The sequence below is a fragment of the Nelumbo nucifera genome, chromosome 1, assembly GCF_055504915.1.
Source record: "Nelumbo nucifera cultivar China Antique chromosome 1, China Antique-T2T, whole genome shotgun sequence".
Taxonomy (NCBI): domain Eukaryota; kingdom Viridiplantae; phylum Streptophyta; class Magnoliopsida; order Proteales; family Nelumbonaceae; genus Nelumbo; species Nelumbo nucifera.
This window is the reverse complement of record NC_142649.1, coordinates 159879416-159906594: the sequence shown is the minus strand read 5'-3', so window position 1 is coordinate 159906594 and position 27179 is coordinate 159879416. Positions and strand designations below refer to the sequence as shown.

The 27179-nt window shown below is 44.0% G+C and overlaps 1 protein-coding gene and 1 long non-coding RNA gene across 2 annotated transcripts; both read right to left on the bottom strand.

Moving 5' to 3' along the window:
• Nucleotides 1-812: 812 nt before the first annotated feature.
• LOC148804055 (uncharacterized) lies at nucleotides 813-7686 on the bottom strand. The gene is made up of 3 exons (XR_016080501.1): nucleotides 7274-7686; nucleotides 1772-7151; nucleotides 813-1700 (listed from the first exon to the last, which is right to left on the bottom strand). It is a non-coding gene; the product is annotated as an uncharacterized LOC148804055 (long non-coding RNA).
• Nucleotides 7687-14409: 6723 nt separating this feature from the next.
• Nucleotides 14410-14874, bottom strand: LOC148804054 (uncharacterized). The gene has a single exon (XM_088899152.1). It carries the CDS (start codon nucleotides 14872-14874, stop codon nucleotides 14410-14412), a length of 465 nt encoding a protein of 154 aa, XP_088755278.1.
• Between the last annotated feature and the right edge of the window lie 12305 nt (nucleotides 14875-27179).

Here is a 27179-nt window from a genome sequence, read left to right as displayed (position 1 = left end):
GGTAAGCTCGGACGAAGTGAAAACCACTCCTTTCCTCTATGTACCATTCCCTCTGTCTCCTGAACTCTTGGCCATCCCGATGCCCAAGGACTTCAAATTACCACCCCTGGACAAGTATGACGGATCATTTGACCCGAACGATCACATGGATGCCTTCCAGTCACAGATGCACCTGGCAAGGGCAAGCGAGTCCTGCATGTGCGTGGCCTTCTCTACCACTTTCAAAGGAGTAGCCCGCACGTGGTACAGGAACCTCACGCCCGGGACAATAAAAAGTTGGGCGCAGTTCGTGTAGGTCTTCACCTCCCACTTCGTCACTAGCAAAAGATGCCCGAGAACCCAAGAAAGTCTCCTCAGCATAGTCCAGAGGGAAGGGGAGTCTATCCATAGATACATCAAGTAGTTTAATGATGCTTGTCTACAGATACCCGACTTGGACCCCGCAGTGCGCCTCACAGCAGACAAGAGAGGCATAACACACAAGGAGTTTAAGTGGCATGTAGTTGTCAACCGGCCTAAGGCTGTAATCGAGTTCCTCAAGCTCGCAAACTAGTTCATAGGAACGGAGGAGAAGATTAACCAGAAGAATGAAAGTCTGCCTGAAAAGAGGAAAAGAGAAGCCGAGTCCTCGACCCATGGGGGCGACAAGAAGAAGAAAGACCCAGCTCGGGGAGGAAGGCCAGGTCAGCCTTTTCGAGCTCCTTCAGTTGAAAGGACTAACTATACACCTCTGAGCACAAAGCGGGCCGAGATTCTCATGGTGATCAAGGATGCCCCATACGTGAAGTGGCCACCTCGGCTGAGAGGGGACCCGAGTGTTAGAAATAAAAATTTGTATTGTAATTTTCATAAAGATCACGGTCATAGTACCGAAAGTTGTAAGAACCTCAACGATGAGATAGAAGAGCTCATCCGTCGCGGATATTTAAGAAATTTTGTACGGAATAATAACAAAATAGGTCGGCAGGGCGAGCAAGGCGGCAGAGACGCCCCCGAGTCTAGCAGTAGGCAAGGCGAGCAGCCGCAGAGGCCACCTCCCGAAGAGAGGCCAGTTCGGGGGATCATACACATGATCACCGGAGGATCGATTGTTGCGAGCTGCACTTCGGCCGTAGCTCAGACCTCAGCTCATGAGATCGGAAGGGAAGAGCAGAACCCCCCGAATAAGCCAAGGACAGAGGAATCGATCTTCTTCACCGAGCGCAACGCGCACAGAGTCCACTACCCTCACGATGACACGCTTGTCGTGAAGGTAAGGATCAATGATTTCGAGGTGAAGCACGTCCTCGTCGACTCCGGCAGCTTGGTAGACATTCTCTTCAAAGCCGCATTCGATAAGCTTCAGCTCCAAGAGAGCGACCTCAAGCCCGCAAGTACTCCTCTGGTGAGCTTCAGCGGAGAGGAAGTCAAGCCCTTGGGGAGAATCACTGTACCTGTGGAGGTTGGCACCTGGCCTAGCATAGTGAGACTCAACCACGACTTTTTGGTGGTCACGACTCCCTCTCGGTCAACCGGGAGATCCGCGCTTCTTGGTCCTAGACAAGCAGCCCCTGGGCCTCGCTTCCCTTCTGAGCCTGGAGGACCTCACCCCGAGCCCGGTCGAGCTCATGTTGGACCCTCCGCACCTCCGTCCTCTGGTGGCGGGCGTCCTGGGAGTAAATGACCGTCTGATAGGCCATGACGTGGAGGGCGGAATTCACCTGCCAATAGAAAACTGGGGTAAGTAAAAAGAAAAAAAACAAAAAGAGAAGGGGAAAAAGCAACCACTTACCACCATACAATGGGATGAGGCCAGCCCCAAGAGCTGCCTAGGGTGAATCCTGGACCATGTCACGATCTCCTCATGGAAGATCGACTCCTGGCTCTTCCGCGAGGCCAGCAGGAAGTTGGTGATGCTCTCATCCCGCCCCTCGGTAGGGAATGCTGGAAAGGCGGAGGGGTCGGACGGCGCGGCCGGAGGGTACTAACCCGGAGGTGGGACCTCTTCTTCTTCACCGCCTTCCACAACTACTCCCTCGTATGACGTGGGTGGGACCTCCGGCGAAGGAACAAAAGATGGGTCCGCGGCCTCGAACTCGATGGCCCTAGAAGAAGATGCCCGGTCCAGGTAGGACCTCTTTGCCCTGTGCTTCTAGGAGCTCGACAAGAGACGATGCACATCCACACCTAACATTTTGGCTGCAAGAAATAAAAGGCTACAAGAAAGACCTAAAGGTGATCTACCGGGGCTCAGACCGACCTAAACGAGCTTGTCCTTAGTCAAGTAATTCGAACAGAGGAAGCCGACCTCCGCCCAAGACTGCAGCGTTTCCCGAACCTTTGGGTCCAAGCTAACGCCCGGCTCCTGAATGGCGGCCCTCCAGTGGGTTGAAAAGGGCCACCCCTCGGGGTTGTGAACTATAAAATAACCATGCTTCCAGGCTGGAATCCTGTTAGGCAACTCGTGAAGAAGCTTGAAGCCAAGACGGGGGAAAAGTAATAAGAGAGCCTATCTGGAGGGGCTCCGGGGGAGGCATTCTTGATTGACAGAATGGAAGCAAAAGTGTCGAGGGATAGAGGAAGACAATACTCAAAAAACAAAGAAATAGTCTCCACCAAGTTCCGAACAGAGTTCGGGTGCAAGTGGTCTATGGTGACGTTGAAGTGGTTGAGGACCTCCACTATTAAAGGATGTAGAGGGAGTCGAAGACCAGTCACGAGCTGCTCCTCAAAGATCATGATCTCTTCATGATTGTGCTCCCAGGGATAGTTGCCAGTTGGGAGGCTATAAGTGAGCTCCCTGGGGAGATCATATTGGAAGACCAGGGCCCGAAGTCTCTCCATTGACATGGAGGAGGGGCCGAAGCTATCTGGCTCCCGACTCCGGGAAGTGGAAGCCAAGTTACCAGAGGCTTCTGGAGCCTCCAGAGCCTACCCCTCGGGGAACTCCCAAGCTCCCCCTCAAACTCAAGGGAGCCTCGTCCTGATTACCATCCTAGGAAAAGACACCGTCGTACAGATACCCAGACATTGTTTGGCAAGGCAAAGGACTCACCGGAAAGAGTAAACTGAAAGAAGCGATGGGGAGAGCTCGAGCAATCAAGGCGAAGGCACGACCTTAAAATCGAAAGCAGGGCAAGTTGGCGTGAAAACAAATGAAGCCTGGGGCCCTCCTATTTATGGCCACGGTGCCAGAAAACCAACGGTCTCGATTAAAGCGAATCTAACGGCTCATAATAAAACTGGCTGCACGTCCTCCGAGACCGAAGGCAATTTAGCACGTTTTTTCATGCCCGCAGAATCTATAAGTCGCGTGACATCCGCGCGTATACCTCATGCGGTCGGTCAAGGCAGTTTGAATTACGGGTCAAATCCACACGCTGCTTCGTAAACTCCCCGCGCTAGAGCAAGACCCTTAGCCCGAGGAGTGGGGGGCAATTGAGGGAGGGCGATTTAACCCGACCTCCTGACTAGGCGACACGTGGACATGACTCAACATAAGTGATAGCTCAGCATGACAGCCTGGCTACAACTCGGCGTAATGAGCTCGCTAAAACCCAACCTAATAGCTCGCTACCAAGCAGCTCGCTACAAGGTAGTTCACTACCGGGCAGCTCGCTACAAGGCAACTTGCTACGAGGCAGCTCGCTACAAAGTAGCTCACTATTGAGCAATCCGAGGGTTTCAGGAAGCTTCTTATCTGACAAGACCGTGCCCGTCAGACTGCTCCCACGTCCCTTATCTGACAGCACATCACCTGCCAATCCAGAGGATTGCGCCCATGTCTCTCATCAGGCGGCACCGTGCCTACTAGCTCCGAAAAACGTCTCTCGACTGACAGGGCCGTACCCTGTGATGGTTACCTGCGCCCACCTGCTCAGCCCTGGCAAATAACGGTTGCGGTAGAGAATCAGAGGCAGTTACACCCGATTTGACAGGGCATTAATATATAAGGGCTCCAACCCCAAGGAAAAAAGTAATTGCAAATTGCGGATCTTCACTCTTAGCCCTTATTTCTTCACAACTCTCTTAGTTCTTCGCCGAGTTCTAACTTAAGCATCAGAGTGTTCCCGCCGGGCGAGCTCCCCGGGAATCCTTCACCTTCTTCTTTGTAGATACCTCGTCCAGCGCCAGCTAGGAGCATAGCCCCTGCTAGATAGGAGTGACCAGATCGCGCACCATCAAATATCATTGGTGGCGTAAAAGGGGGCCAAAGAGTTGGTGAGGAGACAAGAAGAATGGGACAGACTCTAGGGTTAGGTTGAGATTATAGGCTAGCTTGGAAGTTATTAAAAATGGGGAACACAAAGAATTTTTGGGATGAAATTATGGTTTTTAGGAGAAGAGACAAAAACAAGTGTTTCAGGTTGGGGCCCAGACCAATGTTAGGGTTTGATGGGAAGAGAAAGAAGGAAGGGGGAGGACCAGGATCTAAAATTAAGAATGGCCTGGAAGTGTCTCAACAAGAAGACTTGCTCAAGTATCTCAAGTTAGTAATTTTGGAGGCTTGGAAGGTTCAACAGTTGAGATTTTGAATCAAGGGTAAGCTGTAATTAAACTATTTTTTTTTTTACTTTTTTTTTATAGTTTTAATACTATAATATTATAAAAATGGTCAATTCCCCTCAAAATTAAATTCCCAACATGTTTAGTTTTGTTGATGTTCAGTACAATAGCACTGATATGGATGCTACTAATTCTATGGTTAATGTTGCTGGAGTTGCCACCCCCAATACTATTACTAGTTAGGGGAATAAAAATGGCCAATTAGCTAACTAGCCTAGTCTGAAAATTTTACCAAAAAAAATGCTGATAGGAAGGGAAAAAGAGTTATTTGTCATAAATGCATGAGTGATTTTATCTATAATAGCAAGGATGGTACTAGTCATTTGGGCAAATATATGGCCATTCATATGAAAAATGAAGATAATGATAAACCATCACAACCACAAATTGGTATGATTTTTTTTTGGTGAATTTTAATATTCTCAAGAAAAAATGAGACAACAATTAACAAAATATATTGTACATATGCTAAACAACCATTTTCATTGGTTGAAGATAAAGGACAAAAACGAAGAACAAATTATTTATTTAAAACTGAGTGGTAGTATAGAAAATAACTTGCTTAGGTAATCATTATTATATTATTACTAGTAATTAAGTGCGTACATTGCAGATGTGCATGGTAATGCTGACACACACTTTGTGTCCATGTATGTGCATGGACCATGTACGTGTATGGCTTTTCAGATGTGCATGGTAATGCTGACACACATTTTTCAGTATAGAAAAGAACTTGCTTGGGTAATCATCATTATACTAGTATTTTTTTTCCCAATGATACATGCACACTAGTGAAATAAATAATTTGAAAACATCGTGTGAATGACTTTCTTATTTTCATTGCTAACATGCTTATATTTCATTGGGAGATTGCATGGTAATGCTGTGATCACAGTCCTTGCAGATGTGCTAGCTCTCTATATTGGGGGGATGATCTGTATTTATAATTCAATTGGCTCCACTCTATTTATAGGAATCTTATCAGATTATTTAATGTGATGAAATCCGAACTCGGGCTCCACTCTATTTATAAATGCACATACATTTATATGCATTATATATTATATTTTTAATTGTCTATTTATAATATATTAACTAAATATATGTTAATATTTGTAGTATTAATATATATTATATATTATATTTATATTATACACATACATTTTTATAATATATATTGAAAATATAAAAAATTTAAGAAATCAAATAACCAAACGGGTAAAAAACGGAATCAATCAACCGGTTAAGTAAATGGTTTTGGATCACGGCTTTTCAAAAACTGGTGGTAACAATTCAGTTTCAAAAACTGGTGGGAATCAATCAACCGGTTAATACCCAAATCAAGTCTCTGCAATCTGTTTGGGGTGGAGAATATCGGAAACTTTCCTCTTACTTGGACTCCGTCGGCATTACTCATCGACTTGCCTATCCACATACACATGAACAGAATGGTTGTGTTGAACGTAAACATCGCCACATCATCGAAGCAACCCTGTCTCTATTGGCTTCCTCGTCGCTCCCCTTCTTCTTCTGGGCAGATGCTGCCCTTACAACTGTTCACTCATAGAGTCTTGACCCTATCCACTCATAGAGTCCAGATCTGAATGTGATCCAGATCTAGAAACCTCCTAATGAGATTAGGGGAAAACTAATCTAATCTGTAGATAAGATAAGGGTTTATCCCTATCACCTAAAATGGGTCATATCCAAATATGATTTGGATAAGTAGCTCCTAATTTGATTAGGAGCTGATCTTTTAGGTTAACAAAAGAATGAGGGGGCGGCAGCCTTTAGGAGACACACACACAATTAGATTTTCTCCAGTGCTGAAATCACAAGAAGAGAGAATTCTGCCCCCTGCGAATACTCTCTTGCCGCCTCCCTGTTCTTGCCGCCCTGTTTGCCAGTTCGATCTCCAGTTGTGGGAGAAGTCAAAATTCGATCTTGACATCAGTTCTTTCAGAAAGAATTGATAGGAAGCTGTGCTCATGTGCCATCCTGCTAATTCTTGCAAAGGACTAGGTTCTTTGAGAAAAACACTGTTGATTCTGCTCCATCCTCCACTACGCCATTTTTAGTGGGAGCAGTATTTGGATCCTTCCTTGGGCGTGAACACATTCGTTGGAAGATACTATTTCTCCGTATCAGGTATAATCCTCTCCTATTCCTTTTGATTCAAATCTGGTTCAGTTTATGGTTCAAAAATGATCATTGAAAATATGATTTTCTAAAATAGGGAATGCGATTCCTAGTTGAAGGGAGAGAAAAATTATTGAAATTCGCCCCCTTATTCTGCAATCTTTGTGCGTCCATACGATGGATCTCTCATCCCTTCAGTTCTGATTGTTGACTTTTGCTTCCTTGGCTTCTGCTCTCAGATTTATGTCTTCTACTGTCTTGATCCTCTGAATGTTGGCTTCTGCTGTATTGTTCCCCATATTTTTGTCTTCTACTGTCTTGATCCTCCGATTGTTGACTTTTACCACCTTGATCCTTTGATCTTTGACTGCTACTGCCTTCTACAACCTTCTTCCTCGGATTGTTCATCTCGCTGGAATAATTGGAACGTTTCAGGGCAACCGGGGATTGATAATCCTAAAACTCCCCTACCTGTACGTGGATTTCAAGCACGTAAGTCATAACACAAGTTTAATTGAATGGTATATGATAATATAACATGCATAGACCACAATAAGTTAGTAGCAATGCAAAAAGGGATTCAGTGAACTAGCCTTGGACAATGTAGAGGATCCTAGGTTGATTGTGATAGACAGGTAAGGAGAGGCCCTTGGGCTGGATAGTAACCCGATAAGCTGCAACCCCAGCACACCTGAACTGTTCATTGTTGTCATCCCAGATTTCAAATTGGCCAGCCTCGGCTTCAATTCTACGAGATGGTTCAAGGGCATCAAGGTTATTGATCTGGCACTCACTTTGCTCTCCTCGAGACTGGTGATCAGGCCGAGTACTCCAACCTTGGCCTTGGTGAGAATTGTATGGCCTGACAGCTAGGCAGCCATGAAACAGAATAAAGAGACAGATACCAAGAGAAAGCAGACATGATTTAGCCATGATTTATAGAAACAGGTGAAGAGAGAATTTGCACTACCAAGCCGTGGTGAAGCGGTGAATAGAATGATCAGGTATTTATAGAGAAGATGGGTGCATTAGAGGTTGACACCTGAGTAATGCCCTTCAGCCACCATTCACATTGCATGGTTCTACCTTGTCATTTTGAAGAACACATGCCTGCATTGATCGCTTTGTACTTCAAACATGTGTAAATATATAATTGGACTACTGTTTTGTGTCCATTGATATATATTTAATGACAAGATAAAATCCCTCTCTCTATATATTTATCATCTGAAATTAAAAAGCTCTACTACTAGTAGATATGGTGGCACGGATATGTTTCGTTAATTCATCAGTCTTGGCCATGACCCAAAATGTCTTTGATTTATGAATCAAAACACGTACCACCGGGACCATCCAAGAAAAACAGAAATATATACATAGTATCTCATATAACCTAACCTAGCAAGTATAAGCAGAGGCCTCGACAGAGAAGAGAAGAGAAAGAACAAATGATTTATTTGGGACAGAATGGCCAAATCGTAAAGATTTGGTAGCCATGCAATGTGAATGGTGACACATCTGTCCATTTCTTGGGCTGCCCAAAGCCCCACCAACCATAAGAATGATTTAGTTACACTATTACCAAGAAAGCAATGCAACTTCCAAAGGTATGTAATAAGGAAACAATTGTTTAGATTGAAGTGGACAAGTATACTTTCGTATACTTATTTAAACAGAAAAATTGCCAATCACATCCTATAGGCTACCGAGTTGTAAAATATTATTTATGAAACCATCGATGACAATTCGAATAATGCTTTATGTTTGGTTTAACTCATTGCCTCCAAACACCTCTGCGAAGAATAAGTTCATGACTTTGATCGAATTCAGCTGCTAGACAGATTCCATTAGAATATGCCCATGATACTAGTAATTTGTTTCTTTTAATTTCTGCCTAATTTTGTTCAAATGTCTTATTGGACCTCGGCCGGCCCTCTCTTTTTCTTTTTTCCATTCCCATCCAGTAATATATACTTCATACAATTTTGATGTCTTATCATTGTTTCTATTAGAGACAAAGCTACTAAAGTCTATGATGACCAAGTGCTGAGATTTAATATCTTTGGAGATTAAATTTCATGGGTATGTGATATTTGATTAAACAACTTTTACATGCCTGCATTTTTTTTTTTTAAAGTAGTGTTCTGAAATTTAAAAATTCGTCCATTAAATATCATATTTACTCCCTTTTCTCTTTTACACGGTTCCTCGTGAGAAACTTACAAATCTTCTCTTAAACTTCTTAATGGAAGCTTGCTTGCTTAAAAACCTAGGAGAAAGGTTCAAAATATCGATACAGGCTGGTACACAGATAGGGGCGTATCGGTACTTACATTTGCTCGCTTTTTTTATTTTTTACTTTTTCTTTGAAACTGGTTCAAAGGGGTTGGTTTATACCTTGAACTAGGCCAAACCCTGAAACACTCCCTGTAGGGGCATGTTGGGAATCCCCTGATACGATATGTATTAGCCGATGCGCCCTAATATATTGTGATATTTTGATCCTTGCCAAGGAAATACAGAATGGAGCCATGCACGTGTGTCCATGTATGTGCCATAATGAAAAGCTTTAGAGACACACACTTTGCTAGATCTAGATCATTCTTGTTTAATGTTTTAATCTAACTAATAAAGCTGTACATGCGTTTGCACATGGCAATATTTCTATTTTTACTAACAATAATTCTTATTTTTCAAACATATTTGTTTTTAATATAAAGAATATATAATATTAATGCATGCTCAAATTATTATATAAAATTTATAAAAAATTCTATATTTTTATTTTTTATTATTTAATTTATGAGATAATATAAATTACTTATTTACCAAGAGGAAATGCAATTCCAATATATTGTTTGAATATTGGTATTTAATATTATGGTCAAATGAATTATATATATATATATATATCATTTATATATGATATATATGTTATTTATGATTTATTTATCAATATGTTATTTATATTGCACTTTTGTAAACATCGTATATGATAAAAATAGTTAAAAAATACTTATATTTTTCGTATGAGCTTTCCCTTTGGCATCTGTCAAACAAGGTTCATTGACATTTTAGGTTAAACTTTTCTGTCCAATGAGTGCTCATCCATTATATTCGTGAACGCCAAGGCACCGTGAGAGAGTCTTCCATTTTAGGATAGGCCCCTCCCACATCAGTCTATGACGCCCCTATCATCTTATGAAACATTCCAATAGATCCAGCAGCAAATGGATAAGCCAATTTTATGGTGCATTTTCTCATTACTTGAAGGACCCATCTTCATACTAATGATGGAAAGCCTTTAGAGAGTTCATCAAATGAATCTCCCAATCACATGCACTCATATTTCAGGAGGGAACAAAGTTATTACGCCCTAATTTAATTTAGGTCAAACCAGAGTGGCTCCCACTGACTTTCATAAAGCCAGATTTCGGTGGGCCCTAAACAGCTAGGGTTCCGCACGGTTCCTCTTGGGGAGGTGTGAGGCCCACCACAAAGGGAGATCATCCGATGATCTTTAGGGACACCATGGCAATGATGTGAATTCAGCCATGGTGTGCGCAATAGCCACTATCGTATTTGCATGAGACAAGTGCTTATGGCCCATCATTAAAGCCCATCACATGCAAGGATAAAATTGATCCAATCAATTAATATCTATAAAGCCCATCATTAAAGCCCAATTTAATGCACAATATTACTGATTAATAATATATAGGTATATGGGCTGAATAGCATTAAGCAGTTCGGCCCATATAGCTTTTCTGCAGTTAGTGGGCTTAAGCAGTTTTAACATTTTAAAACTGGGACTTACAGGTGTGGGTCGAATTAGGTCTTGCAATTAAATATCAATCTCTTGACCCAAGAGTGGGAAATTAGGGCCGAAATCAGCCCCCATCGAACCACAGATTTGGTCCAACCAATTTGGCCCAATCTGGTTCGAATGGGTTAAGGGTTTGATTTTTAATTCAAGAAATAATTCAAGAATTGATCTGAAAAAATTAAATTTCTTATTAAAGACAAACAAGAATCAGAACTAGGGCTGTTCGTACATATGCAACTTGCAAAACAGATGTTAGATCACAGTTTGCAGTTTCACAAACTGCAAATCGCAGATAGCGATTTCTCCATCTGCGAAATCTCCTCCTTCTGCACAATCAGCTTCAATCTTGAATAAAATAAAATAGAAAAACCCTAATTTTCTATTAATATTACATCAGATCGAATTCCTATACATTCGGTCTAAAACTTAAAAAAAAAATAATTAATTATAGACCAAAAGTAATAGAAGTGCAAAATCGCAGATTTGCTGCGCCAATAAAGACACCGATCTCCACCGTACGAACAACCCATAAATCAAGAAAAATATAAAGAACTATTCTAAATATAATTCAGATTTATAAAGATTTAATTTCAGATCAACAGCCCTTAATCTGGGAACTAATTTCCCAGAAAATCAATTATCTGTGCAAATCGGGTAGAACGCCTTCGGCCCATTTGCGCAGGTTCAGATCTGATCTATTTCGGTTCAAGATTTGAACCATGGCTCTGATACCACTGAAGGGATGAGAAATGCATCATATGGATAGCCAAAACCTGCAGGTAGGTAGAGCGAAATTTTAAAAATTTCTCTCTCTCCCATGTGGGAATCACATTCCCTGTTTTAGAAAATCTGCATTTTCAATGATTAATCTTGAAACTAAACCGAACCAGATCTGAAACTAAAAGGTAGGAGAGGGATATACCTAATACGGAGTAGCAGTAACTCCCAACGAAGGTGTTCACACCCAAGGAAAACTCCAAAGACTGCTCCCACTGAAAATGACACAGCATTGAATAGAGCAGAATCAGCAGGTGGTTCTTCACAAGAACCGAATCCTTCCGCAAAAATTCGATGGAGGGTGAGTGAGCACGACTTCAGATCTGTTTTTCACCAAAAACTGATATCAAGAATGCTTCTTGGTCTCCCCTACAAATGGAGAATGAACTGGCAATGGCAGCAGCAGGAGGAGAAGACAAGAGCAGAAGATGGCGTAGTCTTACTGTTGCTTTCTTTCTCTCTTGTATCTGAGATCAGATTGAGTGAGTTGGGGTTCGCCCTCCTCCTCCTTTTATAGCCTTAAAGAGAGCTCCTCCTAATCTCATTAGGAGTTTCCCGATTCAAATCCTTATTTGAATCTGGACTCTCTTTAGAAGATAAGGATAATCCCTTATCTTATCTGCAGATCAAGATCAGCCCACCTAATCTCATTAGGAGCTTCCTGATCCAAATCTCTATTTGGATCTGGACTCTCTGAGTGGATAGGGATAACTCCTTATCCAATCTGCTGATCTAAATCCTAGAACCACCCCTCTTTAATTAATCAAATTAAACCAGTTCGAATTGAGCTTTAGGCCCATTAAGTCCATGTGCTCATTCGGCCTCCAAACTGCTGCCCAGTTGGGTTTCCTTGTATGGCGTGAGACCCAAACATTGATCTACACATTAGCCACATGGGTTCAGCCTACCCTCTGTTATAAGGCTTGGCCGAATTCACTATAGAAGACAGTGAATCCCGGAGCCAATCACCATTGGCTCTTAACGGGCCCAACACTTACAATAAGTGGTCCCTGGACCAAGCCACCTTATAAAAACCCAAGGACTGTGGGCAGATGCAAGATTAGCCCATCAGGTATTACCCTCAATGGTCTTACACTTAGCCTCTCAGCCCATAATGATCAAACACTGCCCGACAAGAGAAGACCTCTCCCTCGGCTGCAAGGAACAGTGCTGCACTCTCTACTCACATGGATCCCGGGAATTAAAACCTTTAGCAAACATTTTGAAACCATAATATATATATATATATATATATATAAATATATTTTGCAAAACAAATTTCAACGATTGAAATCAACTGCCAGCAGTTTAGGTTATCATCAAAGAGAGTGCATCCCCGACCATTACCTTTGTCCGACAAAGGGGCTGATCCTGTCACTATGATTACCCACTCAGATGAATTCTCGGACTGTCCCAACATACCCAGGTTTTGACCCCCTCTAAGGATCTCACTGATTGGCACATCAAAGACAGCCCAATCTGACACCTAGTGCAGTATGATAATCGAGTCTAGGGGTCAGGTGTAACATTCCAATTTTGCCCACTAATCACCAAGGTCCAGGGCAATACTGGAATTCCGGTCCGGTTCAGGGTTTCAAGTAAACCTACACTGCATGTACCTCGGGTCTCACCCTAGCAATTGAGATAGGCTACACCAACCAACTTGGCAGCACATTAGTGTCAGCCTTAGTATGATAAATCTCCCTAGATTTATCCAACGGCTGTGAACATTCTAAACTAACACGAGTCTCATATGTGTCCAGTTTAAGGGTATTACACAGAAACACATCATAATAACATGAATCAAATATGTACTTTATTCATTTACAATAAATTTCATAATGTACATCATTCTGATTGCAGCTAAGAGCACACACTGTCTAACAATAGGAACAGTCGTTATTGTACGCCAGGGTGAGTAGACACTGTAGGGTTTACATGCCCGACCTGTTTGCTCCCAAGCTACTTTGCCTTACCCTTGCCAAACCGACTGGGTTTTAATGAGCCCGTGCTGAAGAGGTGATCGGGTCTTAAACAGCCTATGCCGAACAGGTGACTTGGACTTCTCTGCCTATGCTAGAGAGGCAACTAGGTTTCACATCGTGTCGAGGTATTTTGTCAGCTTGACACTATAACCCTTAGGCTTCTGGGAGTTACTTAAGGTCCTCTCTCCAGTTCGGTAGTCTTATGGACATGGTAAATTCTTAGCAGCTCTAGAGTCGTGAGCTCATAGGTAGTATCTCAAGTTTATATGTGCCTTCCCCAAACACCCATCTTATGCAGTACAGACCTTGCCAGTTCGGTCCAAGCTTACCCACGCCGGACTCTGGTACCATAACCTTCTGATGGACTAGGTCGCCAACACGAAACTATCGTTTCCTCACCCGGGCATTATAATACCGAGCTACTCTCTATGGGTAAGCTGTTGCCCGAATGTAGGCCAAGTCCCGTACCTCTTCTATCAAGTCCAGGTAGGTATGGAGCTCGTCATCATTTGTTTCCCCATCATAAGCCTCGAGTCACAACATTGGCACTTTGATTTCCACTGGGGTCACCGCCTCTTTACCATACATGAGGTTGAAGGGTGTTTCACCCATCGCAGTCTTGATGGTAGTTCGGTAGGCCCAAAGGACACTGAGTAACTCATCTACCCACAATCCCTTAGCTCGAGCTAGGTGAGCTTTCAATCCATGGAGAATCGCCAAGTTTGTTACTTCAGCTTGTCCCTCACTTACGGGTGTGCCACCGAAGTGAAATTTTGCTAGATTCCCATCTCGGCACACCGAATTTGGATCTTGATGTCTTCGAACTGCTTTCCATTAGGGATGACGCACAATACTTGATCCGCTTCTGAACGTCGCAAGCAACGTAGGTAGGGGAGCGTGAAGGATCACCTATACAACCCCATTGATCAAAACATATCGGGTTGGTTGTCATTCTACCCTCCAAACTGCATTGTGTTCTGCTGGTGGGGTCCCGTGGAGCAGATAATCAACGAGCGGGTCTATCCAACTCGGTTCCGCTACTGACACGGGAGCGACCTCTACCCCCTCGAGAATGCTAGGGCGAGGCAGGTCTTCGATATATAGTGTCTGCTTCATGTTCTTGTTGGTATTAGCCAATCAAGACAGTGCATCTCTTTCAGCATTCTCGGACCACAGTATCTGCCTAATGAAACAAGAGTGGAAGTTTGGCAGAATCTCTCTGACCTTGGCTACATATGCTGCCATGGTCTGGTCACGAGCCTCGTAATCATCATTAACCTGGTTGACCACCAACTGTGAATCGTTGCATACAATGAGGTGTTTAGCTCCTATCTCCTTCGCTAGGTTAAACCCGACGATTAGTGCCTCATACTCTGCCTCATTGTCTGATGCTTCGAATCTGAACCGAAGAGTGTACTCCAGCTTCACCTCGCTTGGCACGTACAACATCAATCCAACACCGCTTCCTCGTAGGTTCAATGAGCCATCTACATGGAGGATCCAGGGATCCTCGTCCCACGTCGGTCCAACCCTAACAGAGACCAGTGCAGCACTGGTTAATGCCTCTAACGTACTAGTGGGCTCAGTCAGTTCTGGGGTCATCGTGCCGAACATGCATTCTGCAACGAAATCCACCAAGACTTGGGCTTTGATTGCTGGGCGGGGCTCAAACCCGATATCGTATTCGCTCAATTCGATGGACCACTTCGTTAATCGACCAGACACCTCGGGCTTTAAAGTGTGGACCAGTTGGTGATGACAACGACAGTGTGGGCCTGGAAGTACGGACATATTTTACGAGCTACTATGACCAGCGCGTATGTTAGCTTCTCGATTTCGGGATACCTGATTTTGGCATCCACCAAAAATTTACTAACAAAGTGGATGGGTCGTTGGACCCGGTCTACCTCTCCAATCAATATCGAGTTGGCCACCTCGTCACTCGCAAAGAGGTACAACTTTAACTCATCTCCCTCTTCAGGTCAGATTAGAACCGGTGCAGTACTTAGGTACATCTTCAGCTCATCAAATGCGACTTGGCATTCCTCAATCCATTTGAAGTGCTCGATCTTTTTTATTGCCTTGAAAAAAGCCAGGCATCGACCTGCCGACTTAGACAAGAATCGGCCTAGGGCAGCTACCCGGCCAATCAACCTTTGGACTTCATTTATTTTCCGGGGTGGTCTCATATCTAAAATAGCTTTATTTTTTTCCGGGTTGGCTTCGATGGCACGTCGCCTCACTATGTAACTAAGAATTTACTCGACGTGACCCCTAAGACACACTTGTTCGGGTTTAATTTCATATTATACTTCCTTAAATTTTGAAAAACATCATTTAAATCTTTTAATAAAGAGTTCAAAAATTGTGTCTTCACGACCATGTCATCAACATAACATTTCACTTTATTGCCGATCAATGGCTCAAAAAATTTATTTACAAGTCGCTGGAACATTGCCCCAGCGTTTTTCAAACCAAAGGGCATAACTTTATAATAGTACAACCCGAGTTCGGTTATAAATGCGGTCTTGTCTTGGTTAGCAGGGTCCATCCTAATCTGCAACGAGGAGCTTACCGACCACCTCATCGACTACCCTCCACCGCTCTGGGTCAAGGTTGTATTTTCTTTGTCTTACTGGCCTGACTAGAGGGTCCACATTAACTTTTTGAGTTATTATTTTAGGGCCGATTTCGGGCATCTCTGCCGCGGACCAAGCAAAGACATCTAGATTTTTAACTTAGAAACTTACAAGTTGAGTTAGGAGCGGTTCGCTGATCAAGGTGCCGATCTGAAGAGTTTTGGTCGGCTCGGTCTCAAAAACCAGTATGTGGATCGTTTCTTCTGTCAGGGCAGCCCGCTCCTCTGTATACTCTCTGGTTGTCCGAGCTCGACGTCCTCCGTCAACTTTGCCTTTCCTTTCAGGGCGGCCACATAGCACATACGGGATTCGAGCAGGTCTCCTCGCACGACCCATACACCGTAATCAATTGGGAACTTCATTTCTTCGTAATAGGTAGACACTATAGCACGTAGGACGTGTGTGATAGGCCAACCTATGATCGTGTTGTAGGGGGATGGAGTCGTGACCACTAGAAAAGTGTGATCAAATCGTATGATGTTCGGCCACGTGCCTACCTCCACTAGTACTGTGACCCGGCCAAGGGGTCTGACCTCTTCTTCGTTGAACTCTACCAATGGTGCATCTGCTGGCTTCAAGTCGCTCCATTTTAACTACAGTTTTCGAAGGTCTCCTTGAAGAGGATATCTGCCGAGCTCCTCGAGTCCACTAGAATCCGCTTCACTTCGAAGTCGTTGATTATAAGTTTCACGACTAAGGCATCATCATGTGGGTACTGAATCTCGCGCGGATGGTCCTCGGTGAAGTAGATAGGTTCTTTGAGCCGAGGTCGCTTTAGTAGGTTTCTGCCTTCATTCTCTAATTCACGGACTGATGTCCTCCCTGCTGCTAATGTGCACCCCACCATGAGGAACTCTGTGATGTTCTTCGGTTTGTTTGCTACCATGTGCCACTTGAATTCTCTGTGGGTGATCCCCTTCTTCACTGCAGTGAGGCGCACCGCAGGATCGAGGTCTAGAATATGTAGGCGTGTCTCATTGAAGCGCTTAATGTAGCTTTTGATAGACTCTCCTTCCTTCTACACCACGTTTTGAAGGCTTTCCTTTGACTTTGGGCGCTTCTTACTGGGGATGAAGTGCACCATGAACAAGTCAGAAAATTGAGCCTAGCTCTTCATGGAGACAGATGTGAGGTTCCTACACTAGGTCCAAACTACTCCTCTAAATGTGGTGGAGAAGGCCACACACATGTAGGCTTCATCAGCCTCGGCGAGCTGCATCTAAGACTAGAAGGCATCCACGTGGTTATTAGGGTCGAACGACCCATCATACTTGTCTAGCATGGGGACCTTGAAATCCTTTGGCATTAAGGCTGCTAGGAGCTTGGATGATAGGGAGATGATCGGCTTAGCAGAGCAGGCATAGTTTTTGTTGCCACCAAACTTACCTCTTCTCTTTCTTTGTGCACTCCACTGGCTGGCTGGGCTTTGCTAGTGGACTGTTTCTGGCCGAAGAGTGGCAAGTCTTGTGGCACTACTGCTGCTTTTTCTTTGCAGGTTCAACATTGCTGCTACTAGCCTCGGCCTGGTCTGGTACCTCGACCCTGGCTCTCTCGCGCTCCCGAACACTGTCGCAAGGTGGATTGGGGTTCCTTCTCGCTGACTCCTCCTGGTGTGAAACGTGCGCTGGTCATGGTGAGGCGTGGAGGGGGCTTGCCTCAAATCTGTACCTCGGGCTCCGACCTGATGATCTTCTCTCTATCACCTATTTTTCTCAGGCCGCGAATGCTACGGTTGGTTACTTCTATCAGGCTGGCTAACTACAGGTCTGTCTCTCGGATTCCCCCCTGAGAGATCAGGGGAGTACGTCACCTGTCCGCCTTGCCCCATGGTGAGGTCTGCTCTTAGGAGGTACTGGTACCTGCGATGTCCTTTCGCCCCAATGGGGAGATCGGCGACATCCTGGGAGGATTTGTGTGGGCTCCGATTCTGCCTCTGATGCTGAGTGGCGTGTCGAGGCAGAACCAGTTGCTAAGTTGACTGCAATGGTGGAAGCAATTGCTGATACTGCTGGTAGAGGAAGCCTTATTGGAACTATTGGACTTGTAGCATCTGGATCTGCATCGTCCAGATGCACTGAACCAGGTCGTTGAACTGGGAGTGCCCGACCCGAGGGGGAATCATGAAGGGCTCTGAGAAGGCGGTGCCCACCTAGGGGAGTGGAACGCTCACTTGCGGGATGGTCTGCAATACAAACAATGATGGGACCCCCAAAACTGTGAAGGGAATGGTAAACTGACTGATACACACCGTGGGACCTTGAGGGAGAGTTGATTGCTGATCTTGCCCCCTGGTGACGTTCATGTCAATACCTTTTCCGGTGATGTTGGAAGAGTCCATTGAGAGTAAGATAGAGATGGGAATGACCGTTCGATTGAAATTCCCACAGACGATGCCAAATGATGGAGAATGATTTGGATGCTCCTAGCTAGAGGATGATCTGGAACTTGACTGCGTCGCTAGCTGGTTCGGCCTACAAAACAGTGAAGCTCAGAGAACCCGGGGTGGCTAACCCAGCAAGGTCGCTCCAATGCTTAAGTTAGTATTGCAAGCTGAAAAGTTGAATGATAAGTGTATTAGTAAGTAAGTAGTCGCACATCCCTGGGTTAGTTGGAGGATGATCTGGAACTTGGCTGCGTGGTGAGCTAGTTCGGTCTTCAAAACAGTGAAGCTCAGACATCCCGGGGTGGCTAACCCGGCAAGGTCGCTCCGAAGCTTAAGTTAGTATTGCGAGATGAAAAGTTGAATGATAAATGTACAAGTGAGCAATTAATTGCACGTCCCCGAGCCTTGGAGGGCTTGTTGCCCTTATACAGCTGAGTTGTCATGTGTCTCACAAAACGGTTCCGAGATCTTCAGCCAGAGTCGATGAGATCCGTTTCCACTTTAGTTAGGGGAGTAATGTATTGGTAAGTGGAGTCTATCGTCTGCGCCCGACTTGGGCGGGGAGATGATAAGGCCTGCCATTACATGGCATGATCCCATGAAGTTCGGAGTCCACTGGGAAGCTTCTAGAGTCGATTACGTGTCACTTCGGTTCTTGGGCCCCAAAATGGATTAGGTACTGAGGTACCATTACGTCGAGGTGACTTTATGCCGAGGTGGCTTCGTGCCAAGGTGACCGAACACCCGAGCTCTAAAGTCTGCTGACTAGGCTCCTTTTACTGAGTTATCATCCTTTGGGCAGATCGCGTCCACATGACCTTTACTTACTAGGTCGTGCCAAATCACCCCTCATCACCTATTTTCAAATTTCAATATCTATATTATATAAAGTGAATATTTTCTTTGAGTTTGGTTCGATGTATATCATAAAAGTTAAATATTCAAGTTTCATATATGGGTAATTCTTAGTTGGGTGGGTATGGGTAGGTAGGTTATTAAGTTTAGGTGGGTGGGTTGGGGTCAAAATTGCCAGCCCTATGTACCCCCTCCCATCGAGCCAAAGCTTTGGAATATACTAGGTTGATACGCCTTTGTTCCCATTGTCCAAGATTGCATTCAAGTAGGGGAGAAGAAACCTATCAAGATTGCATTCAAGATTGCATTCAAGTCTCATTACCTAACAAACATGAAAATAGAGTGAAATCCACACCTAAGCTGCAAGGCAAGCCTATGCACGATAGCACCACATTTTCCTAAAACCTTAAACACTCTATAATAATATCCTATTGCCGAGACCGGATCTGCTCCTCAAACCTAGCGCCTCTCAGGCACCTCTAACACACATCCTACGATGCATTGGGAACATCTCCCGTACTTAATAGTTATTATTCACGGGAGATGTTTCCAATGCACGGTGGATATGCCAATGAAGCGCCCATTTGTGAGGAGCAGATCCGGCTTCCCTATTGCAAGCTTTTGTAACTGTCAAGTCTTTGCTACCTCCTAGTGTTTGCTTGCACTCGAGATGGTAAGAAGAAAGAAGGCCTCCATGAAATGAAATGAATCATTATATACCAATCTTAAATGGACTCCAAAACATTGTACAAAAATATGCATATATCTCAATAGGAAATGACTTCAAACCTCTACATGCACAAGATGTGATTCCTTCCCAACAACTACTGGCCACATTGCATGAATTATAAGATTTGCCCATATGATATCATTAGTAGCCAGTACAACCATCTCACCATAACTCCGGCCATTAACATCTGATTTTTTAAATACTATACCTCATATTCCACTATTGTATATTTTTTTCTTGAGAATTATAAAATCATATCTCCTCTCTAGAATGAATTAAACTTGTTGGGTTGCCATTTTCATATCTAACATGATGTTACTTGGTCTCTGTATGTAATCATAGTACCACTCATCTTCCAATGACTATAATCCAACATTTATGCTTGGCTTAAAGTCTTCAAAGTTCAACTCAACCCATCTCTCTATTTGAATCAAAGCAGAGAAAGCCCTTTGGGAGTTGTATTTCAGGCCATTTATCTAGAAATTTGCACCTTTTCCTACTAGTAGCATTGCTCTCATTTCAAACACGACCTTCTCTCAGCCAAATGTCATTAGGTCTATTATAAAGACTTGTATTAACACCCAATTTGATCAATTCATAATTGCACACTTTCTTCTTCCTCTTAAGAAATTCATAATCTCAATCAACTCAAGCCCAATGTCACACTACCTTCCCAACCCTTTCTTGAACCCTGCTTGAGAGCTGTACCTGAGGCGTCCCCTTTAAACATGAAGGCAAGTGTTGCAGAATGGGTCCCCATGGATGAAACACACAAAGCAACAACCTGGACAATTGTACTATCTTCCTAGGGAATAAGAGTATAGCATAATCTATTTAATTGTGTATGAACCACGAGAATAATATACCTTTAATATCTTTGTTGTAGTCAACAGGTATGGAGTAATTGTCATCTTGTCTATCTATATAGGTCTAGTGATTGTTTAGGGAGCCCACCTAAGCCAACTGAAAGGCCTTAGATAACCAACACCTTGATGGAATAGGGGATTGACAACTTTGAGTGAGTAATTTCTTGGGTTGTGGAAATAAGTTGGACTTGGTGGTGATATCTAACAAAAGACCTCCTCTTTTTTCTTTTTTTTTTGGTAATGCCAAGAGGAGCTATACAAGACAGGGGTAGCTAGTGTTCAATATCGGAATCTTATCGAAGTGTAAAGGATATGGTCTGAGTATTAACAATAAAATTTGGATTTTGATTTAGCCATTTCTTTTGGGTAGGGATTTGTATTTAGGCATATCTCATTCAATCCAATCAATTGGGAATGGCAGTCTTACATTTTTTTTTTCGAAAATAATTGCAGTCTTATATAAATCACGTTGTAGTAACTCCATTCCCATAACCATGGTTCATAGGCATATAACCATCTCTAACTATGGGACTTTACTAAGAAGGTGTTTGGTAATTCTTTTTGTATGGTGGACATATGCCCTAAAAATCTCATGAAAGCCTAAAATAGAAAAACATCTGAAAGCTTTCTACCTTTCTGCACCTAAAATCTTTGACAAGGACCAAATGATCTAGATCCCTAGAGACAAGATCCCAAAATCCTATTACATCTGATTTAAGACCATCTTCCTAAAAATACTTGCTATAAAAACCTTTTTAAGTCCTATATATCTTTCAAAAATTTCTCTCTCTCCCATGTGTGAGTCACATTCCATGTTTTAGAAAATCTACATTTTCAAGGATTAATCTTGAACCTAAACTGAACCAAATCTGAAACCAAAAGGTAGGAGAGGGATATACCTGATACGGAGTAGCAGTAACTCCCAACGAAGGTGTTCACACCCAAGGAAAACTCCAAAGATTGCTCCCTCTGAAGATGACACAGCGTAGAATGGAGCAGAATCAGCAGGTAATGCTTCAGCAAGAATTCGATGAAGGGTGAGTGAGCACGACTTAAGATCAGTTTTTCACCAAAAACTGATATCAGGAACGCTTCTTAATCTCTCCTATAGGTGGAGAACAAACTGGCAATGGCGACAGCAGGAGGAGAAGACAAGGGATGAGAGATCCATCAAAGACAGCCCAATCTGACACCTAGTGCAGTATCATAATCGAGTCTAGGGGTCAGGTGTAACATTCCAGTTCTGCCATTAATCACCAAGGTCCAGGGAAATACTAGAATTTCGGTCCGGTTCAGGGTTTCAAGTAAACCTACACTGCATGTACCTCGGGTCTCACCCTGGCAGCTAAGACAGGCTATCCCAACCAACTTGGCGGCACATCAGTGTCAGCCTTAGCAGGATAAATCTCCCCATATATATCTAATGGCTGTGAACATTCTAAACTAACACGAGTCTTATATGTGTCCAGTTTAAGGGTATTACACAGAAACACATCATAATAGCATGAATCAAATATGTACTTTTTTCATTTACAATAAATTACATAATGTACATCATTCTGATTGGAGCTAAGGGCACACACTATCTAACAATAGGAACAGTCGTTATTGTACGCCAGGGTGAGTAGACAATATAGGGTGTACATGCCCGACCTATCTGCACCCGAGCTACTTTGCCTTACCCATTCCAAAGCGACTGGGTTTTAATGAGCCCATGCTGAAGAGGTGATCGGGTCTTAAACAGCCTATGCCGAAGAGGCGACTAGGACTTCTCTGCCTATGCTAGAGAGGCGACTAGGTTTCACATCGTGTCGAGGTCTTTTGTCAGCTCGACACTATAACCCTTTGGCTTCTGGGAGTTACTTAAGGTCCTCTCTCCAGTTCGGTAGTCTTATGGACATGATAAAATCTCAGCTGCTCTAGAGTCGTGAGCTCAAAGGTAGTATCTTCTTAGGTTGTCGACATTCCAAGCTCAATGTACCTGCTTCCCTTCCATGGTCTCAAGCACATACGTGCCTTCCCCAAACACCCTTCTTATGCGATACGGACCTTCCCAATTCGGTCCAAGCTTACCCACGCCGGACTCTAGTACCATAACCTTCTGATGGACCAGGTCGTCAACATGAAACTATCATTTCCTCACCTGGGCGTTATAATACCGAACTACTCTCTAATGGTAAACTGTTGTCCGAATGTAGGCCAAGTCCTGTACCTCTTCTATCAGGTCCAGGTAGGTATGGAGCTCATCATCGTTTGCTTCCCCGTCATAAGCCTCGAGTCGCAACGTTGGCACTTCGATTTCTACTGGGATCACCGCCTCTGTACCATACGTGAGGTTGATGGGTGTTTCACCCATCGCAGTCTTGATGGTAGTTCCGTAGGCCCAAAGGACACTGAGTAACTCATCTACCGACAATCCCATAGCTTGAGCCATGTGAGCTTTCAGCCCATGGAGAATCGCCCTATTTGTTACTTCAACTTGTCCCTTCGCTTGCAGGTGTGACACCGAAGTGAAATTTTGCTAGATTCCCATCTCGGCACACCAAATTTGGAACTTGATGTCTTCGAACTACTTTTCATTATCGGATATCAACACCTGAGGGATTCTGAAGAGGCACACAGGCTGGTGAGGTATTTCAGATCGGTAGCAGGTAGTCGGGGGATGTTAGCGTGCCTTTGTTCAATTGTCACACTTCTTGACGAGCTCATGGGCATCTGCCTTCATGGTAAGCTAGTAATATCCTTGCCTTAGCGCCTTCTGGGCAACTGCCCTGCCCCCAGGTGTCCTCCGTAGAGTCCCTCATGGATGACGCACAATACTTGATCCGCTTCTGAAGGTCGCAAGCAACGTAGGTAGGGCAGCGTGAAGGATCTCCTATACAACACCCATTCATCAAAACATATCCGGTTGGTTGTCACTCTACGCTCCGAACTGCATTGCATTCTGCTGGCAGGGTCACGTGGAGCAGAAAATCAACGAGCGGGTCTATCCACCTCGGTTCCACTACTGACACAGGAGTGGCCTCTACCCCCTCGAGAATGCTAGGGCGAGGCAGGTCTTCGATATATAGTGTCTGCTTCGTGTTCTTGTTGGTATTCGCCAATCAAGACAGTGCATCTCCTTTAGTGCTCTCGGACCTCAGTATCTGCCTAATGAAACAAGAGTGGAAGTTTGGCAGAATCTCTCTGACCTTGGCTAGGTATGCTGCCATGGTCTAGTCGCGAGCCTCGTAATCATCGTTAACTTGGTTGACCACCAACTGTGAATCGTTACATTCAATGAAGTGTTTAGCTCCTATCTCCTTCGCTAGGATAAACCCGGCTATTAGTGCCTCATACTCCGCCTCGTTGTTTGTGTTAGACAGTTGTATGCCCTTAGCTTCAATCAGAAATATGTACATTATGAATTTATTGTAAATGAATAAAGTACACATTTGATTCATGTTCCTGTGGTGTGTTTCTGTGTAATACCCTTAAAACTGGACACTGAACGAGACTTGTGTTAGTTTAGAATGTCCACAGCCATTGGGAAGTCTGGGGAGATTTATCCTGCCAAGGCTAACACTGGTGTGCTGCCAACTGTTGGGGTGGCTTGTCTCAGCTACCAGGGTGAGACCTGAAGCACATGTAGTGTAGGATTAATAGAACCTTTGAACCGGACCAGATTTCCAGTATTGCCCTGGACCATGGAGATAGACGGGCAAAACTGGAAAGTTACACCTGACCCCTAAACTCGATTATGATACTACACTAGGTATCGGATTGGGTTGTCTTTGATGTACCAATCAGTGAGATCCTTAGCGGGGGTCAAAACCTGAGTATGTTGGGACAGTCCGAGAATTCATCTGAGTGGGTGAGCATAGTGACAGGATCAGCCCCTTTTTCAGAAAAAGGTAATGATCGGGGATGCACTCTCTCTGATGGAAACCAAGACTGCCGGCAGCTGATTTCAATTGTTGAGATTTTGTTTTGCAAAACATATTTATATAAAGATATATATATATATATATATATATATGTTATGGTTTCGAAATGATTTGCAAAAGGTTTTAATTCCCGGGATCCATGTAAGCAGAGAGTGCAACACTGTTCCTTGCAGTCGAGGGAGAGGTCCTCCCTTGTCAGGCAGTGTTTGATCATTATGGGGTGAAAGGCTAAGTGTAAGACCATTGATAATAATACCTGATGGGCTAATCTTGCATCTGCCCACAGTCCCTGGGTGTTACAAGGTGGCTTGGACCAGGGACCACTTAGGGTAAGTGTTGGGCCCGTAGAGCCCATAAGATGGGTTTCAGGGGGTGCACTGTCCATAAACAGTGTATTCGGCCAGGCCTTGCAACAAAGGCTGGGCTGAACCCATGTGGCTAATGTGTAGATCAATGTTTGGGTCTCACACCATACAAGGAAGCCCAACTAGGCCGCTGTTTGGAAGGCTAAGTGAGTACATAACCTTAAATGGGCCTTAAGCCCATTTCGAACTGGGCTGATTTGATTAATCAATTAAAGGAGGCGAATTCTGAAATGGATCAGCTGATAGGATTGGGCCTACACCCTATCCACTTAGAGAGTCCAAGATCTAAATAAGATTTAGATCTGGAAGCCTCCTAATTTAATTAGGAGATGGCTGATCTGATCTGCAGATAAGATAAGGGTTCTCCCTTATCACTTAAAGGGACTTCTAAACCAAATATAATTTGGATCAGCAGCTTCTAATAGGATTAGGAGCTGATCCCTTTAAATCTATAAAAGGAGGAGGGGGCGGAAGCCTTTAGACATGCAACCTAACACTCTTGTCTTCAGAGCTGAAATCACAGAAGAGAGATTTCTGCAACCTCTGCAAAATCTCTCTTGCCGCCTCCTTCCTGCCGCCGCCATTACCTTCAGTTCGATCTCCAGTTCTTGGGAGAAATCAAGATCTGATCTTGATACCAATCTTTTGGGAAAAGATTGATTGGAGCTGTACTCACAAGCCATCCAGTTGATTCTTGCAAAGGGTCAAGTTCTTTTGAAGAACATTGCTGATTCTGCTCCATCCTGCACTGCGCCATCTTCAGTGGGAGCAGTCTTTGGATCCTTCCTTGGGCATCCATGTGATGGATATCCCATCCCTTCAGTTTGATGCTTCGAATCCAAACAAAAGAGTGTACTCCAGCTTCACCTCGCTTGGCATGTACAACATCAGTCCAGCACCGCTTCCTCGTAGGTTCGACGAACATCTACATGGAGGATCCAGTGCAGCACTGGTTAATGCCTCTAACATACTAGTGGGCTCAGTCAGTTCCGGAGTCGGCGTGTTGAACATGCATTCTGCAATGAAATCCGCCAAGACTTGGGCTTTGATCGCTAGGCGGGGCTCAAACCCGATATCGTATTTGCTCAGTTCGATGGTCCACTTCGTTAATCTTCCAGAAACCTTGAGCTTTAAAGTGTGGGCCTATTGGTGATGACAATGATAGTGTGGGCCTGGAAGTACGGGTGTAGTTTATGAGCTACTATGACCAGCGCGTATGCTAGCTTCTCGATCTCGGGATACCTGATTTCGGCATCCTACAAAACTTTACTAACATAGTAGACGGGTCATTGGACCCGGTCTACCTCTCCGATCAATACCGAGCTGACCACCTCATCCCTCGCAAAGAGGTACAGCTTTAACTCATCTCCTTCTTCAGGTCGGGTTAGAACCGGTGCAGTACTTAGGTACATCTTCAGCTCATCAAACGCGACCTGACACTCCTCAGTTCATTTGAAGTGCTCGTTCTTTTTTATTGCCTTGAAAGAAGCCAGGCATCGACCTGCCGACTTAGACATGAATCGGCCTAAGGCGGCTACCCGGCCAATCAACCTTTGGACTTCCTTTATTTTCCGGGGTGGTCTCATATCTAAAATAGCTTTAACTTTTTTCCTAGTTGGCTTCGATGCCACGTCGGCTCAATATGTAACTAAGGATTTGCCCAACGTGACCCCGAAGACACACTTGTTCAGGTTTAATTTCATATTATACTTCCTTAAAATTTGAAAAACATCATTTAAATCATTTAATAAAGAGTTCAAAAATTGGGTCTTCATGACCATGTCATCAACATAACATTTCACTTTATTGCCGATCAATGGCTCAAAAACTTTATTTACAAGTCGTTGGAACATTGCCCCAGCGTTTTTCAAACCAAAGGGCATAACTTTATAACAGTACAACCCGAGTTCGATTATAAATGCGGTCTTGTCTTGGTCAGCAGGGTCCATCCTAATCTGCAATGAGGAGCTTCCCAACCACCTCATCAACTACCCTCCACCGCTCTGAGTCGAGGTTGTGTTTTCTTTGTCCTGCTGGCCTGACTAGAGGGTCCACAATAAGTTTGTGAGTAATTATTTTAGGGCCGATTTTGGGCATCTCTTCCGCGGAACAAGCAAAGACATCTAGATTTTTTATTTAGAAA

Excerpts from the sequence above, each read along its gene's own strand:
- LOC148804054 (XM_088899152.1), bottom strand. The coding sequence starts at position 14,874 with ATGACCCCAGAACTGACTGAGCCCACTAGTACGTTAGAGGCATTAACC.